This window comes from Pangasianodon hypophthalmus, chromosome 20 (assembly GCF_027358585.1).
Source record: "Pangasianodon hypophthalmus isolate fPanHyp1 chromosome 20, fPanHyp1.pri, whole genome shotgun sequence".
NCBI lineage: Eukaryota > Metazoa > Chordata > Actinopteri > Siluriformes > Pangasiidae > Pangasianodon > Pangasianodon hypophthalmus.
This window is the reverse complement of record NC_069729.1, coordinates 8997722-9013165: the sequence shown is the minus strand read 5'-3', so window position 1 is coordinate 9013165 and position 15444 is coordinate 8997722. Positions and strand designations below refer to the sequence as shown.

The following is a 15444-nucleotide window of genomic DNA, read 5'->3' as shown; positions in this document are numbered from 1 at the left end:
GGGGTTATAGAGGAGTACACTGAGGGAAATACACTGAGTCGAACGCCGGCATGGTCATCCTGCCATGACACCCATCTCGTCTTCCTGCTGCATCCATGTTAGATGCAAAGTATTCTGTTATGAACGGTGAGTGGAGATGGATGCAACTGCATTTAAAGTGTTAGAGAGGCAGGCGAACAAATCCAAAACGTGAATCAAAACTCGAACAGTAATCAGGCAAAGCTCAGGCGATCTACAAACAGCTATGGCAAGGATAATCCAAAACGCCTAAACTAGGAAACAGAACAAGGTTGAGAACTAGAGTATCAAAACACAGAACAGAAATGGCTCGGTAGCATCAGGCAGCAAAACACTAAACATTACTTTGTGAAGTAAAAGGACACATGGAGGGTTTAAATATACTAACTAAGCAAGAGCAAACTGAACACAGGTGAGAATGATCATGACACATAAGGGAGACAACCAATGACAAGACAAGGGAACACACGTGGCCAAATAAAGAAAGACATGAAAACATGGAAGTGAGCACCTTGCATCTGCTGGCTGTTCTGCGTGCAGCACCCGGCACGAGGGGAAAATTCCTGACAGTACTGTAGAAATATACATGTACTAGCCTGATAGTTTTGTGGAGCTAACAAAGAAAAAATATTGCTAATTTATTGAATGTGTATTGATTAACTGTATTGCATTGTGCACATGTGATCAGCACGCCCAGGAGGAGAGCTGAGGGTGGAGAAAAGGGTGAAAGACCCTCGCTCTCTCAGTTTGCCCATCATAAGACCCTCAAGTGCTCGCAGTGCTTCCTTTCACCGGGTGGAACATGGCTCTTTGGATCGACGAGAGGCAGCAGATCTGCGTGTAAGTTACATTTTTTATTTTCTTGTATACATTCATTCTTATTTGGGAGAAATTCATGAAATGGCAGAACAAGAGGTACAGCTTCTGAACTGGCTTCTTTCTAAATTTAATTTTGCAGAGAAGCCTTTTTTGCCAAGAACAAAAATCCCTTACAAGAGAGTATTGTGCAAGTTGGTAATAACTATTATAAAATATTACAATTTTAATAAAATATGGAATAAAATACAATAAAAATTCAAGAATTATTTTATTGCCACAGAATGGTGTTGGTATTAATTGTGTTCAATATAATTCAACATTTAACAAGGAGCAATACACTAAACAATAAAGTTCAGGACAAGACAAGACACCACATGCAAAAAATGTGCATTAATACAGAGTGCAACTACAGCAGAACAGAAAGTGCAAATGTTGTAATCATACAAATGGACTGAAACCAGTAGAATCAGTAGTGATTGAAGATGTGTGACATTAATGACTATACATGTACAGTATAGTCTGTGAAAAATATTTCGTCAGTTCAGATTGATAGAACCAGGGGTTTGCAGCAGAAGCCTCTGAAGAGCAGGGAATTGAAGGAAGTGTATGTTTTTCATTAAAAACTGACTGAATAAACAAATTGGTTATTAAACTGATTTTTAAAATTAGTACGGTCCTAGTCTATACCGTCTGTAATACTATTTGAGAGTTTAGCATGCATGTAAGAAAAACATCTTCTACCAGCTGAGGTGCAATAAAGCCATAGGATTAGTCTCCACAAAGTGCTCATGGTAAGCTATACCTCTACAGGAGCCAAATTATTTAGAAATTTAAATAGCATAAGCAAGACTTTGTAGTAAATGATAAAACTTCATTGGCAGCCAGTGTAAATGGAATAAGAGGTGAATTGCTCTTTTCCATACATACTTTTCCTGGTAAGGATGTCAGTTACCACATTTCTGAATTGAAATTTATTTAAAGAGGCAACAATTTCCCTTCCCTGGAAGTAATGGGCCTAGCCCAAACCCTGAAAAACAGCCCCATAACATTATCCTCCTCCACCAAACTTTACAGTTGGCACAATGCAGTCAGGCAGGTAACGTTCTGTTGGCATCCGCCAAACCTTGACTCTCCCATCAGACTGCCAAACAGAGAAGCATGATTCGTCACTCCACAGAACACATTTCCACTTTTGTCCGTATAGTGTATTTTTAAAAAGTACAATATGTGCACAATAATTGTGACTATTTATAAGCATCAGATAGTTTTTTTTTTGTAGTCTGAACTTTGCATAGAACCATTTTTTCATAAGATTTTCAGTAGATTCCAGTTGATTTTATTTGTAGACATAATAAATTAGGTAATGACTAATTGTTATTTCTACTGCTGTACAAAATTAGAAAATGATGTATGTTCTGTCTATGCTTCACAGTCTGTAGAATTATTCAGTTTTCTGGGAAGGATTACTGAACATATACAGTACTACAGTATAAGTCTTAGGCACATGCAAAGAAATGCTGTAGAGCAAAGATGCCTTCAAAAATAATGAAATTAAATGTTTCTACATTTAAAAAAATACTATAAAGAGCAGTAAACAGTAATAAATGAAACAAAGTCTATATTTGGTGTGATGTTCCTTCGCTTTTACAAAAAAAAAAAAAAAAAAAAAAAAGAGTAGTCTCAGGTACAATTTGTGCAGTTTTATAAGGAAATTAGCTACAAGTTTTACTGAGCATCTTGCAGAACCAGCCACAGTTCTTCTGGAGACTTTGACTGTTGCACTTGCTTCTTATTTTTGCAGCAAACCCCAACAGCCTTCATTATTAGTTTTTTGTCTGAAAAGTGGTCTCTTCTGTAATATGCTGCTTTCTTGACATACAAACATTGTTCTGTAACATTTAATTTTGTGCTGGAAAACTAATGTTTGGAAATCTAAAATGTTTTTGTACTGCATCAATGTAGAAGTCATAAAATAAAAATCTATAACAAAGTTTGTACTAAAAAAAGGGTGTCTAAGACTTTTGCACAGTACTGTACATGTCAAATAATGTTAATAGAAAACATTTGTAATTATTGTGACCGATTCACATTAAAATGAGACCTGTGTCAATTACACAGAGATGGGAGTGTTGTCACACCAAAAAGTTTTAATATGTAATACATTATTTGGCCAAAAGTAAGTGGACACCTGCCCATCATCCCATATGTGGGCCTTCACAGCTGTTACCAAAAAGTTGGAAGAACAGAATTATATAGGATGTCATGTATGCTGTAGCATTACAATTTCCATTCAGTGGAACTAAGGGCGTAGCCCAAACCTGTTCCAGAATGACAATGCCCCTGTGCACAAAGCGAGGCCCAGGAAGATATGGTTTCCTAACGTTGGAGTGAAAGAACTTGAGTGGCCTGCACAAAGCCCTGACCTCAACCCCAATGAGCACCTTTGGCATGAACTGGAATGCCGACTGCACCCCAGGCCTCCTCGCCTGACCACGTTCGAAAATCTAGTGGAAAGCCTTCCCAGAAGAGTGGAGGTTGTTGTAACAGCAAAACGGGCTAAATTTGGTCTGGGATGTTCAAAAAGCACGCAAGTATTTTGGTCAGGTGTCCACAAACTTTTGGCCATATAGTATATGTACTTCTCATTTCATACTGATTGTGTCATGTCTGTCAAAAATGTTCTTAATAATTAGCCCATAACATGTACAGTATGTAGGCTATACCTGTGCTAGGAACACAATAGCTTACATAAAGGCACCAGATTCATTGCTCCTACATTTATGTTTTATCTTTTTAATGCAAATACTTGGTTTTGTCTTGGTTTGGGTGGAAGATATAACAGAAAAGTATTTCCTAAACTGTCCAATAATAATTACCTCATCTCCTCATGTAAAATTAATCCCATTTATAGTTTTCACTGTTGACAATGGTGTCCCTAAACACTTTGAAATCTTTTCAAACCTGCCAGCCATGTAAAGCCAATATTTTTTGTTTTAGGGCTCCTGTGATAGCCATCACATTTCTTTGAATCTAAACTTAATTTTAATTTTTTCGTGCATCACATATCCCCCCAAAAACTTACCAAAGTAAATTCAATTAAATTCAGTTAAATTTTGTTTGTATAGCACTTTTAAGACAGCATCCAAACATCCCAGTTTACCAAAACACTGTATGTCCATGAACTCTCTAGATCTGCACCTTTACCTAAGAAAAAAGCTACTAACACAAGACTTGACTAAAGAAATATGTTTTCAGCCTAGACTTAAACACTGAGACTGTGCCTGAATCCCAGACACTAATTGGAAGGCTGTTCTATAACTGTGGGGCTATGTAAGAGAAAGCTCTGCCCCCTGCTGTAGACTTCATTATTCGAAGTACCAATAAAGAGCAAAGAGCCTGCACCTTTTGATCGAAGCAGGTGTGGCAGATCATAAAAGATCAGAAGTTCTCTCAGTTACTGTGGCACAAGACTATTCAGTGCTTTATAGGTCAATAGTAGTATTTTATAATCAATGCGAAATTGTACTGGGAGCCAAGTGTGGATAAGATAGGGGTAATGTGGTCGTATCTTCTGGTTCTAGTAAGGACTATAGCTGCTGCATTCTGGACTAACTGGACCTTGTTTATACACCTACTGGAACATCCAGACCTCAAGGCATTACAATAATCCAATCTATAGTTCACAAAAGCATGAACTAGTTTTTCTGAATATTATAGTTACATCTTTGCAATATTTCTGAGATGGAAAAAAATGCTATCCTAGTAATATTATCTACATGAGCTTCAAATGAAAGTGGAGTCAATAATCACACCAAGGTCTTTTACTGCTGCACACGATGTATCTAAAAGGCCATCCAGAGTTACTATGTAATCAGAAAGCTCACTTCTAGCTGCCTGTGGTCCTAGTACAAGTACTTCTGTCTTGTCAGAATTAAGAAGAAGGAAGTTACTAAGCATTGAGTGTCTAATGTCCTTTACACATTCCTCAACTTTATTAAACTGGTGTCTTTCATATGGTTTTGCTGAAACATACAACTGTGTGTCATTAGCATTTCAGTGGAAGCTAATATCATGTTTACAAATAATTTTACCCAGAGTTAGCATATATAGAGAAAAAAAGCAGTGGGCCTAAAACAGAACACGAAACTTTAACATAAATGCTGTGCTACAGCAGCCTCTACTGAATCTAGAATGGACCCAAAAGCTGTTCACTTGTGGACTATCAAAATGAAAATTAAAGTCTCCAACAATTAATGCTTTTTCTTAAGAAACAACCAGGCTTGAGATGAAAACCACAAATTCACAATGAAATTCAAAATATGACCCTGGGGGTCTGTAAATTATAATTAGTGGAATTGAATAGACTTGTTTTTTTGTGGCTACATATATTAGCATAAATAACTTCAAATGTGTCAATGATTTATAATCATTAAACACTTTAATGAGGCACACACAAATAAATTATCCAGAGCATGCTGAAAATAGATTTTCAATAGGAATGTATAGTAATTCTGTTTTGTACATAAAAATGAAGTATAAGACTTTTGTACTTCTCTTAAATAGGGGCATATTTCTGATTGAATTTTAGAATATAGTTATAATATGTTGAAATTTAAATGCTAATAGATCATGAATGGATGGATCATATGAAATATTAAATACTAAACCTTCCTATAGTCCCATACCTGCCTAACACCCAGTTAGCTCAGTTTTATGGCTGTTTGCCAACTGATTCTAATTAAAAAAGTATTCATATGTGTTAATTTGCATTATCAATTTACATAGGCCCTGTACAGGTTTTCAAAGTTCAAAGCCTTGTGTGTTAACTACTTCCTCATGACATGCAATGCACCATGTTCCTCATCAGCATGTTTCGTAGATGACTATAACTATAACCTAGTTTCACATCAAAAACCTTGCAGTGATTGCTAGGCTAAGTGCTATGTGTACTATTGGCTTTGCCATAAACACAATGTAGAGTTGTGGAGTTTTGTCTTGTAAGCATTCTAATTCATTGGGATTATGAGGTTGGAGGACAGAAGTATTCTGTGTCATGCTGTACCTGGCTGGCCTTACGTAACCTGCCATAAATTTGATTGTAAATCCAGACTAGTGACATGCTGTTCCAAAGTGTGTGAGAGACTATGAGAATGCTATGAGAGAGAATGTGTGTTATCAGGTTGACTGTTGAACCAAGTGGCAGAGCAGAGTGAAGGAGCTTTTGACCGCACAGACTTCAGTCTAGGGATCAAAGAGAAACTTGCTGGAGGTGAACTGTCACACGACACAATCAACAAAGGAGAATTGGAAGAACACAAGGAGTGCAGAAGGGTAGAAGTGAGGAAACACCAGAAGAACACTTTTGACAGGGATTTGGGAACATGGCTGAAGATTAATAATAAAGATGACTTGGAGAATTCATTACCAACGTGATTGTTGACAGTTATTATGTTGCTGCTGATCACCAAAATCATTATTTTCTACCGGAAAAACTGGGAAGTTTAGTCATTTCTTTTTAAATAACCATTTAAAGGATATCTTTTTTGACTTTCTAAGACCAGTTCCTCTAGTATTTTTCCACAAGTGACAGGACAGTTTAGTGGCGTGAAAATGCTGAATTTCCGTCAGAGGACATGGCATGTGCCCAGTTTGCCGATTGTTCAGGAGACTGTGGAGGGAAAGCTAGCTCATTACAGCCCCCTGAGTGAGCTCTCTGAGTTGCAGAGCTGCAAGCCTCAGACCAGTGGACTGGTGGCTTCCCGTGTGCAGCGTTTTGAGTCTGGGATGATTTATCCACCTAGGTCCATACCAGGGAGCTCTTCCTCAGGACCTTCCAGCAGCTCATCAGACCTACATGGAGTGACTAAACAAGGAAGTAAGGTACTAATGCCCTGATAACATGTTAACTAAGAGCGTTCTGAGCAAGACATGCACTTTATTTTATTTTAAAAGAACGTGTTATTTTAGAAGAACATGTCTGTTGATGGCTTGGGAGATTTGCTTGTGAATGCAGTACTACATTATATATTAAATATAAGCACCACAGTTATGAAATTGTGTTAGTACTCCTAAAATAAAGCTACATAAAAATTTATATAAATTAAAAACATAAAATAAAGCTAGGAATGCAGTTAGAATTGTACGTGTGTTGTTTAAGTGCCAAGGCAGAATGTAGGACTCATGCAGTTGGTACAATGATGTAAAACCCAGGTGTCTTTTCAGTTATTCTGCAGATCATTTGCTGACCATGTTCATTTTCAGTTTTCTCTATTTGGTAATGTTGTGGTTATAAAATGGTTTACTGTTAACCAGGTTACACAGGACCCTACTTATAGGTTTTAGTACTAAGATTAAATTTTAAACAGCTATAGCTGTACTTCTCTCATTTGAAGGGAAATGAAACTTAAACACCCTCTTTTCTTATCATTCTGGACTGTCATATAATGATCACATTATTGATGTACATAACGTTAATGTTTAACTATTTACAGATGAATCTGGAAACCACAAAGGCCCTCTTTTTCTAATTTTGGTGTCCAGAATTTGTCCATTTGTCTATACTTTGTTATTGGTTATCATGCTTTATTTACTTACATGTGACAAATAAGGATCATTCATAGAAACATATAAAACAAACTGGCTGAAGTCTCTGAAGATATACAGTGGCTTCAGAAAGTATATAAAGACCCCTTCAGTTTTTGTACACTTTATTCTATTATAGATTTAATATAAAATTGATTAAATTACCTTATTGGTCTTTAATCTACACATAATAAACCCTAATGATGAAAGAGAAAACATAAATTTAGAAAGTTTTACAAATTTATTAAAAATCAAAAACTAAAAACTCTAATTTATTTAGGTATTCAGACCCATACCTAAGGCACTCCTTAGGCAAACTGAGCTCAGGTGCATCCTGTTTGCTTTGACTAGCCTGGAGTCCACCTGTGGCAAATTCAATTACTTGGACATGATTTAGAATGGCACACGCCTGCATATATAAGGTCCCACAATTCACAGTGCATGTCAGACCATAAACCAAAATGAAAAATCCAATGAACTCTCTGTGCTCAAAAGGTGTCAAGACATAGATCTGGGCAAGGGTATAAAACCATTTCTAAATGTTCCCATGAGCACAGGGGGCTCTATCACTCTGAAATGGAAAAAATTTTGGACCACCAGGACTCTTACTAGAGCTGGCTGTACGGCCAAACTCAGTAGCCAGACTAGAAAGACCTTGGTCATGGACGTGACCAAGAACGCAATGGCCACTTTAACAGAGCTTTAGATCTGAGATCCAGAACAGAGCTTATGGAAGAATTTTCCTGTTATCTATATCAATATCATTTGTCAATCAGTATTATGTCAATCAGTATCTATGCAACAGTATTGAAAAGTGACCTTAAATCACCTCATGAATTCAAGCAAGTACTTTCAGAGCTTCACTTATATACTACACTGTACCATTTCTAGGACATTTAGAAGGGTGACTTCATGCCTATGATCCTACAAGGATATTTCTGTGAGAACAAACTTGTGTGACCTTGTAGGTGGTGTTTTTAAGATGAAGGCTGGTGTTTGAAGGCTAATGTTGTTTTTAAAAAATAAACTGACTGAACTCGCCACGGTTAAAACTAAGATAAAGGGACAGTAAAATAATTGGGACGAGAGGCAGGTGTGTGATTAAAAGAAAAAAGAGAAAACTCCATCCGATGAGATCATTGTTTTAGAATTGTATAAAAGCATGAGCCACGACTATGTAAATGCTCTGCAGACCATCTCGGCTTTGTTGTTTGACTCAATAAAGTCTATTGATTTTTGGCATCCAGAACCAATAGTCCTTTTTATTTTGAATTGAAGAAGTTTTTGCCACGACAAGCTCTGCAGAGACGGAAGAACCTGCTGAAAGGACAACCATCTCAGAAAATCTCCATAAAAACACCATCTACCGTGAATACCACACCCTGTAATTGCTGCCAAATGTGCTTCTACAAAGTACTGAATAAAGGATCTGAATACTTATCTAAATGAGAGACTTCAGATTTAGATTTTTAATAAATTTGCAAAAATAAAAAATCTAAATCTAAAAAATATACATATAACCCATAATGACAAAATCAGTTTGTCATTATGGGTTATAGGTATATAATGGCAAAAAATTTAATTTAATCTATTTTAAATTAAACCTGTAATACAATGAAGTGTGCAAAAACTGGAGGTGTCTGGATACTTTCTGAAGCCACTGTAAATGGAGCAACCGATTGCACATGGCTTTAATTCATCTTTTTAGTTGCTATCACTTTCCAAGCCTTTTGGTCTTTGACCAGAAATATATATTCACTAAGACATTACATTTATCTCTGAAACAACCAGTTTGCTTTAATTATAATATACACCAGAGAATATAATGCTCAGCAGTTTGTAATAAGCAAAGAACAATTTAGATTAATGACATTGGTTTGTAATAAGTCTGACAAATCTAGATTTGACATGGAAATAAAGAGCACATAATACATAGAGTTAAATGTTATTCCTTCTATCTTTTCTCATTACTGGTTATAGACTTCAGAGGGAAAGTGCTTCCCTCTAAAATGTAAATTACACAATTAAGCAAAGTGTGGCAGCAACTAATTAGTTACACTTAGTGGAGGTGTATTTGTGTTTAGCTCAAAATGGCCATGCTGTACTGAGATGCTAAACTTAAAGTTAACTGAAAATTACAATTTCTTAACTGTTTTATCTGGTTATTTCTCCCCTGCTGGAGCTCTGTTCATTTACTAATATATGACCATATGGAGAAATGGCTCCTTTGGATTGACAGTCATTTGCGATTTGCCTAGGGAGATCAATGAAAAGTACTGCATATGAGTGGAGGATATGTCAAGTACCTCCTTGGTTATGGGTGCTCTCTCATTATACACTATTCCTCCTGCATGGATGGAAGTCACTGGTTATCAGTCTGGTCAAGGCAATTCCTAATAACGGTTGAAATCAGGAGGGGAAATTGCAGAGCTCATTCTAGATTATTAACTAAAGGTGCAAAGTGAGCTAGCTTCTGCTCCCTCCTTTCCTGCCTCCAAGTCTGTCCCCTTGTTTCCTGTTTGCACAATACGAGAGTAGGATCCTGCTGTTGCCATGATAGCAGGCCAGCCTTCTTCAGCAGTGCAGCTGGCTCCTGCTCAGCTCTCCACCTTCAGGTTCACTCACACACATATACACTAAAGGTACACACACACATGCAAGGAAATGTGGTTTTGAATGTCTGGATGTGTTAAGGGAGGGGGTGGGGGAGGACGACACTGTGGGTACAGTTAATACTGGATGAACTGCAAGTGTTTTGGAAATGCCCCTGATATCCACTCTGAGTTACTGATGAATTTTTGTCTACAATTTTTTTTAAATAAGACATTTACAGGATTAATGTAACAATTTTATATCTGAAGTATGTGTATGCATACTTGTACACATGAATTGACTAACAGACTAAAAGTGTGATTTTAATTCTAGTAACCTGATACTGCTTCATGTCAGTCAGCCTTTCCAACTACATGAATATGAAGCTCAGTTGAAACCAAGAATAAAAGAATTAACAGTAACCCGTTGCAATGAAACACAGCTCTGATGCAACAAAGAATATTAATTTTACTTTTAAACATTGCCTGATGAGGCTTAGTGGTTAGCACAGTTGCCTTGCACCTCCAGGGTTGGGGGTTTGATTCCTGCTTCCTCCCTGTGTGTGGAGTTTGCATGTTCTCCCTGTGCGTCGGGGATTTCCTCCCTAGTCCAAAGACCTGCATTGTAGGCTGATTGCCGTCTCTAAATTGTCCGTAGTGTGTGAAGGGGTGGGTGAGTGTGTGTGCAATTGTGCCCTGCGATGGATTGGCACCCCATCCAGGCTGTTCCAAAGGTCTGGTAGGATGGACATTGCCTGATGATAATAAGGACTGGTAGGACACTAGTATGCTATATACTAAGCATATACATCCCCAAGTCTACCCAAAAAAAGTTTGTGTTTTATTAATCCATTTGACATTTTTTTAGAAAACATAGTTTCAGACTCAATCATTTGACCCTAGGGACATCAAAAAACCATCCCCAGGTCAGATCATAGATTACTCAATTTCTCTCAGTTGTGGCAGGGAGGGAAAACCCTTTTCTGTGTTTTTCAAGCATTGCTGTGCCTCCTTTCCTGATGTGATTCAGGGTTCCTCCTGCCATCCTTGGGCAAAGTTCACTTAAAATGCCCCCATGACAGCCTCAGGGTCTCTCAGACTATAAGCTGTGACTCATAGTTTGTACAACAGGAGTTTGTCTTCCTGTTCAAGACTATGCTATTACAATCAGTGTGCCAAGGGGTAATCCAGATAGCTGATGACATGGCTTTCTCTTTCTCACTTACACTCTTTGTCTTTGTTTCAGGGTCAAGCACGTCGACGAAAGAACATGACAGAGTTCCTAGGTGACACAAATATTTCTCTGGATTCCGTCTCCCAGTTGAGTGGTTCCCTCACAAATACAAACACAGGAACAGATCGGTGGAAAAACAGGGCAGCCAGCCGCTTCAGTGTTTTTTTCACATCCAGCTCGAGCAGTGGTTCTGTAAGCAAGGTCTGTCATATACTTCTGCTAACATCTATTAGCTTAAGTACTGGATCTGAACACAGGAATGAATGGTGTATGAGTGTACATGAGTGATGCTTTCCTGTAAATGCATACAGGTATTGATTGCAGTATTTATAAGGTGGTACACTTGGTGCTCTCATGTGCAGGAACTCCTAGTAGATTTGGCTCATTTGGGGAGTCAATAACTCTTGTACTCAAGTGTGTTCACACCTACTGACAGTCCCACAGAGACATGCTTGGTGACACACGTCATGACCTGCTATATTTGTGTTCCTGTAAATAGTCTGACTTTGGTCCACTGTGGAGAATAATGCCTACTCTGTGGTCCCTATGGCCCAAGGAGCTCTTTAAAAGGGGTTTGCTTTTGTGTTGTAAATAGCACACTATTCATTGGGGCAGTCGACTAATTCATAACGTGTCTATGCCATATTAAAATCATGCTGTTACTCTCAATTGTAAAACATCTATCCATCTATCTAATCCATCCATCCATCTATTCATCCATCCATCAATCCTGCAGGAGTGTGAATGTATGGAGCAGTTGCAGAGTAAGCTTCATTCCTACACTCTGTTTGGATTACCCAAGATGCCTCAGCAGCTCTCCTTCCACAGAGACTCCTGGGAGGAAGAACCTAACATGGAGATGGAGGAGAGCTGGAAAGAACTACTGGAGAAACCTGAGGTAGACACACAAATACACATGACTAGACACTTTTTCTAAGATAATGTTCACTAAACAGACCACAGAGGTTTGAGAGTCTAGTTTAGTGGTATAGTGGGCACACACAGAAATTTAGAAAAGCAGAATTCGCAGAATTTACACAGCTTTTTATTTGTGTGGCATTTTTCATTTATACTGTGTAGACATGACATTTACAATGATACCTGTGGCAAAGCACCATATATTACAAGAGTAAAGCCACAGCAGTCTGTTTCTTTGGAAGAAGAAAATAAACTTTATTTTAGTTGAGTTGGAAGACCTGATGACTTATGCAGTTACACCAACAGGTTATGGTGGGAATAAGCTTGATTTAAATACTCATTGTTAAAAATCAAGATTTAGTTGTCAACAACACAGAGAGAGACATTAGGGGAGGCCCACAGCTGACGTATGACTTTGCGAGACCAAAGACCTACCAAACTGAAAAATTAACAAAGTAAAAAATATCAAAATTACTATCAGACTAAGTTTAGAATCCAACGAGATGCTCGCAGGAAAGTCGTCTTTCCTGCAACACTTCCAAACAGCTTCTTGTTATTCAGATTTCTATGCAGCCATTTTGTGTCTGTGAAATTTCATCTGAAAAGTGGCATTTAACAATTGATTTTGAAAAATACAATAAACAATTATGCAGTTCTAGTTCTGATCTTTTGGCTCTTTTCCCCTCCTTCACCATCCTCTTCACTGTACAGATGGACAGTGTGCTTATGGTTCCAATTCCTTGGAAATTTCAGAAATGCGAAACTTTTTGTTATGGCCATAAATGCATAAAACGATATTTTTAACTGGTTATATTTTTTATATTCATAATTCAGGTTAATAACCATTATCTCATTTGTGTTGAAAGTTCTTTGGTTTTGCTTCCTTTCATTCTGGAATGTCAGGGTGGTTATCCACAGAACTAGCAGAGTTTTAATTCAGTTTTATTTATATAGTGCTTTTAACAGTAAACATAAGCAGTTTTAGAGAAACCAGATATAGATTTTGATCCCTAATGAGCAAGCCAGACAGACATTGGTAAGGAAAAACTCCCTGAGATGACATGAGGAAGAAACCTTGAGGAACCAGACTCAAACAGGAACCCATCCCAGCTGACACAGGATAGTGTGATTGAGTTATTACTCTTCCACTACTGTATGCTATAAAGTCAAACAGTACGGAGTGTGTTGAAAGCATCTTCACTACAAGCAACGGAGTCTTTTTTTAAATTAATTTAATTAGAGTTTTAGGCTTTAAATCTGTAGTGTCCAAGTGAGGTTATCCACTGATTAATGAATGAGACTTGGACTTAAACTGTTTTCAGTTTTCACATTTACTTGTTTCCTTGCTGAGTACTATTAGTATAGTTGTCACCTCATGCAGCCTATTAAAGGCCCCCACAACATGGAGGAGTTCAGGAAGTGGATTCAAATCACTGAATATTGTTAACATCTGCACCAAAAAACAGACTACATAGGGGCTCGGAAGGTATTGCTAATACTGTAATTATTACTCATTTCACCATAATTGACTTTGTTTTGTTGAACAAAACATGTGGCCTATTGTTTACGATGACATGAATTAAGTATGTAAATTTGGTTGGCACCAATGCCACATTGGGAGCCTGGTAAAAACATGCTGCTCTAGCTGTGTTTGGTAGTGGGACAGGTATTTCGTGCACAGGCCCAGGATCCCTTAAATGGTCTCCTCCTTCTGGCTGAGAGGAGAGCAAAACATGTGATGCAACAGATTGCCAATAGATCTGAATATAATCTATGTATAATCTATATAATCTGAATTCAGAAATCACATATCTGAATGATGCATATTTCCACATTGCAAATGCTTTGGAATACAGGCGGCTCCTCTGCTTCCACACGAGTGGAGTGAGATATCAGTTCAGGGTCCTTTTCTTCAGAGTGATTACAAAATGTGTTGCCCTAGAGCCCCGGAACACTGGGGTGTATGTGTGGTTTCCTACCTAGACTGAAAGTCAATTATGAGAAGAGCCATTTTACACCTGTGCAGACTGTGCAGTTCATAGGCATGAAGCTTGACAGGCAGACTATGTGAGCCTTTCTGATGGAAGACAGAGTTGTCTTAGCCATAAAGCCAGCCAGAAAACCACAAACCAGACCTTCTTCATCTGACTTGTTGACAGCTGCAACCCCAGTATTAAAATTGGGAACCTGAAAGTGAGTTTTCAGGAATCACTAAAAGGGTCACATGTATTAGCCTGTACCAGCAATATCATGGTGGTACATGATGGCCAAATTAGTATGTGAATTGCATGTGTTAATGGCATGTAGTATCTGAATTGGAGAACAGTTGTTGACACTGAAGCATATCTATAAACGATACATCAAAAATATAAATTTTTTATGTGCTTTGGGGGTACTATAAAGGAGCACCACTGTTTAAAGACAAATTAGCCTGTTGGGTAATGAAAGTGGCTGCACAGACATACACGAATGCAGATTGAGATGTCTTCTTCCAATAAATGCTGAAAGACTGAATGTTGCTTCCTCACAATTCATGTGCTCAGTGGTAAGTTTGAATGATCCTCACCCTCACTAGAGTACAGTATAAATGCTCACTATAAAGTTATTCTTATATACAACAGAGCATAATATCAATACTTCAAATGAATCTCAGTCTCAATAAATTATGGTATTGGTGATATTGTTATTGTCTGGACGAGCTATGCCATCAGGATGCATTATGAATCTTTGAGTTGACTTCAACATATGGCCTCCACTAGTACCAAAGGAGGGGAAGATTACATAGGTAACCCTAGTTCTACAAGCGGAGTGGAGGATCACTTGGTTTAGCTTGGTCACTTGGGTTGATGACAAGTGTGACTGGGGAAAGCTCCACTAGTTTTGAAAGAAAGCTGCTCTTATTTAAAAAAAAAAAAAAGTTATAAAAAAGATAAACCATTTCTCCTTTTGTTTGAGTAGATGGTAAGGAGTTGTATGTAAAATTTATACATTTCTGAGGTGATCTTGGTCACCACATTGACTTGTTCCTTTTGTTTACAGAGTGCCTTATTTTAGCACTTGAAGAACCTGTCTTGCAGCAGAAGTGGATGCAATTGCATGGCGTGCTTTATTAGAAAGCAGAAGGGCAGACAGTTCCAAAAAATATGAGACTGGGATAGAATCTAAAGACAGGCAAAAGGTCAGGTGACCTGCAAACAGTGTAACAAGGGATATCCAAAAATTCACAAAACTAGTAACAATAGTGAGGTCAAAATACCAGTAAAGCTGAAACAATCAACAGAG

At 37.8% G+C, this 15444-nt stretch overlaps 1 protein-coding gene across 10 annotated transcripts in view; it reads left to right on the top strand.

Moving 5' to 3' along the window:
• Positions 1–15444, top strand: part of plekhg5a (pleckstrin homology domain containing, family G (with RhoGef domain) member 5a) — a 69429-nt gene that overhangs the window by 36704 nt on the left and 17281 nt on the right. For 9 of the 10 annotated variants that reach the window (XM_053226977.1, XM_026935621.3, XM_034314069.2 and 6 more), the window contains 3 exons: positions 707–858; positions 11257–11445; positions 11981–12142. In XM_053226977.1, coding sequence (XP_053082952.1) covers positions 707–858; positions 11257–11445; positions 11981–12142 — 503 coding nt within the window. Of the gene's footprint in view, positions 1–706; positions 859–973; positions 6718–11256; positions 11446–11980; positions 12143–15444 lie in introns of those variants that run through there. The other variant, XM_026935628.3, reaches the window with a different exon arrangement.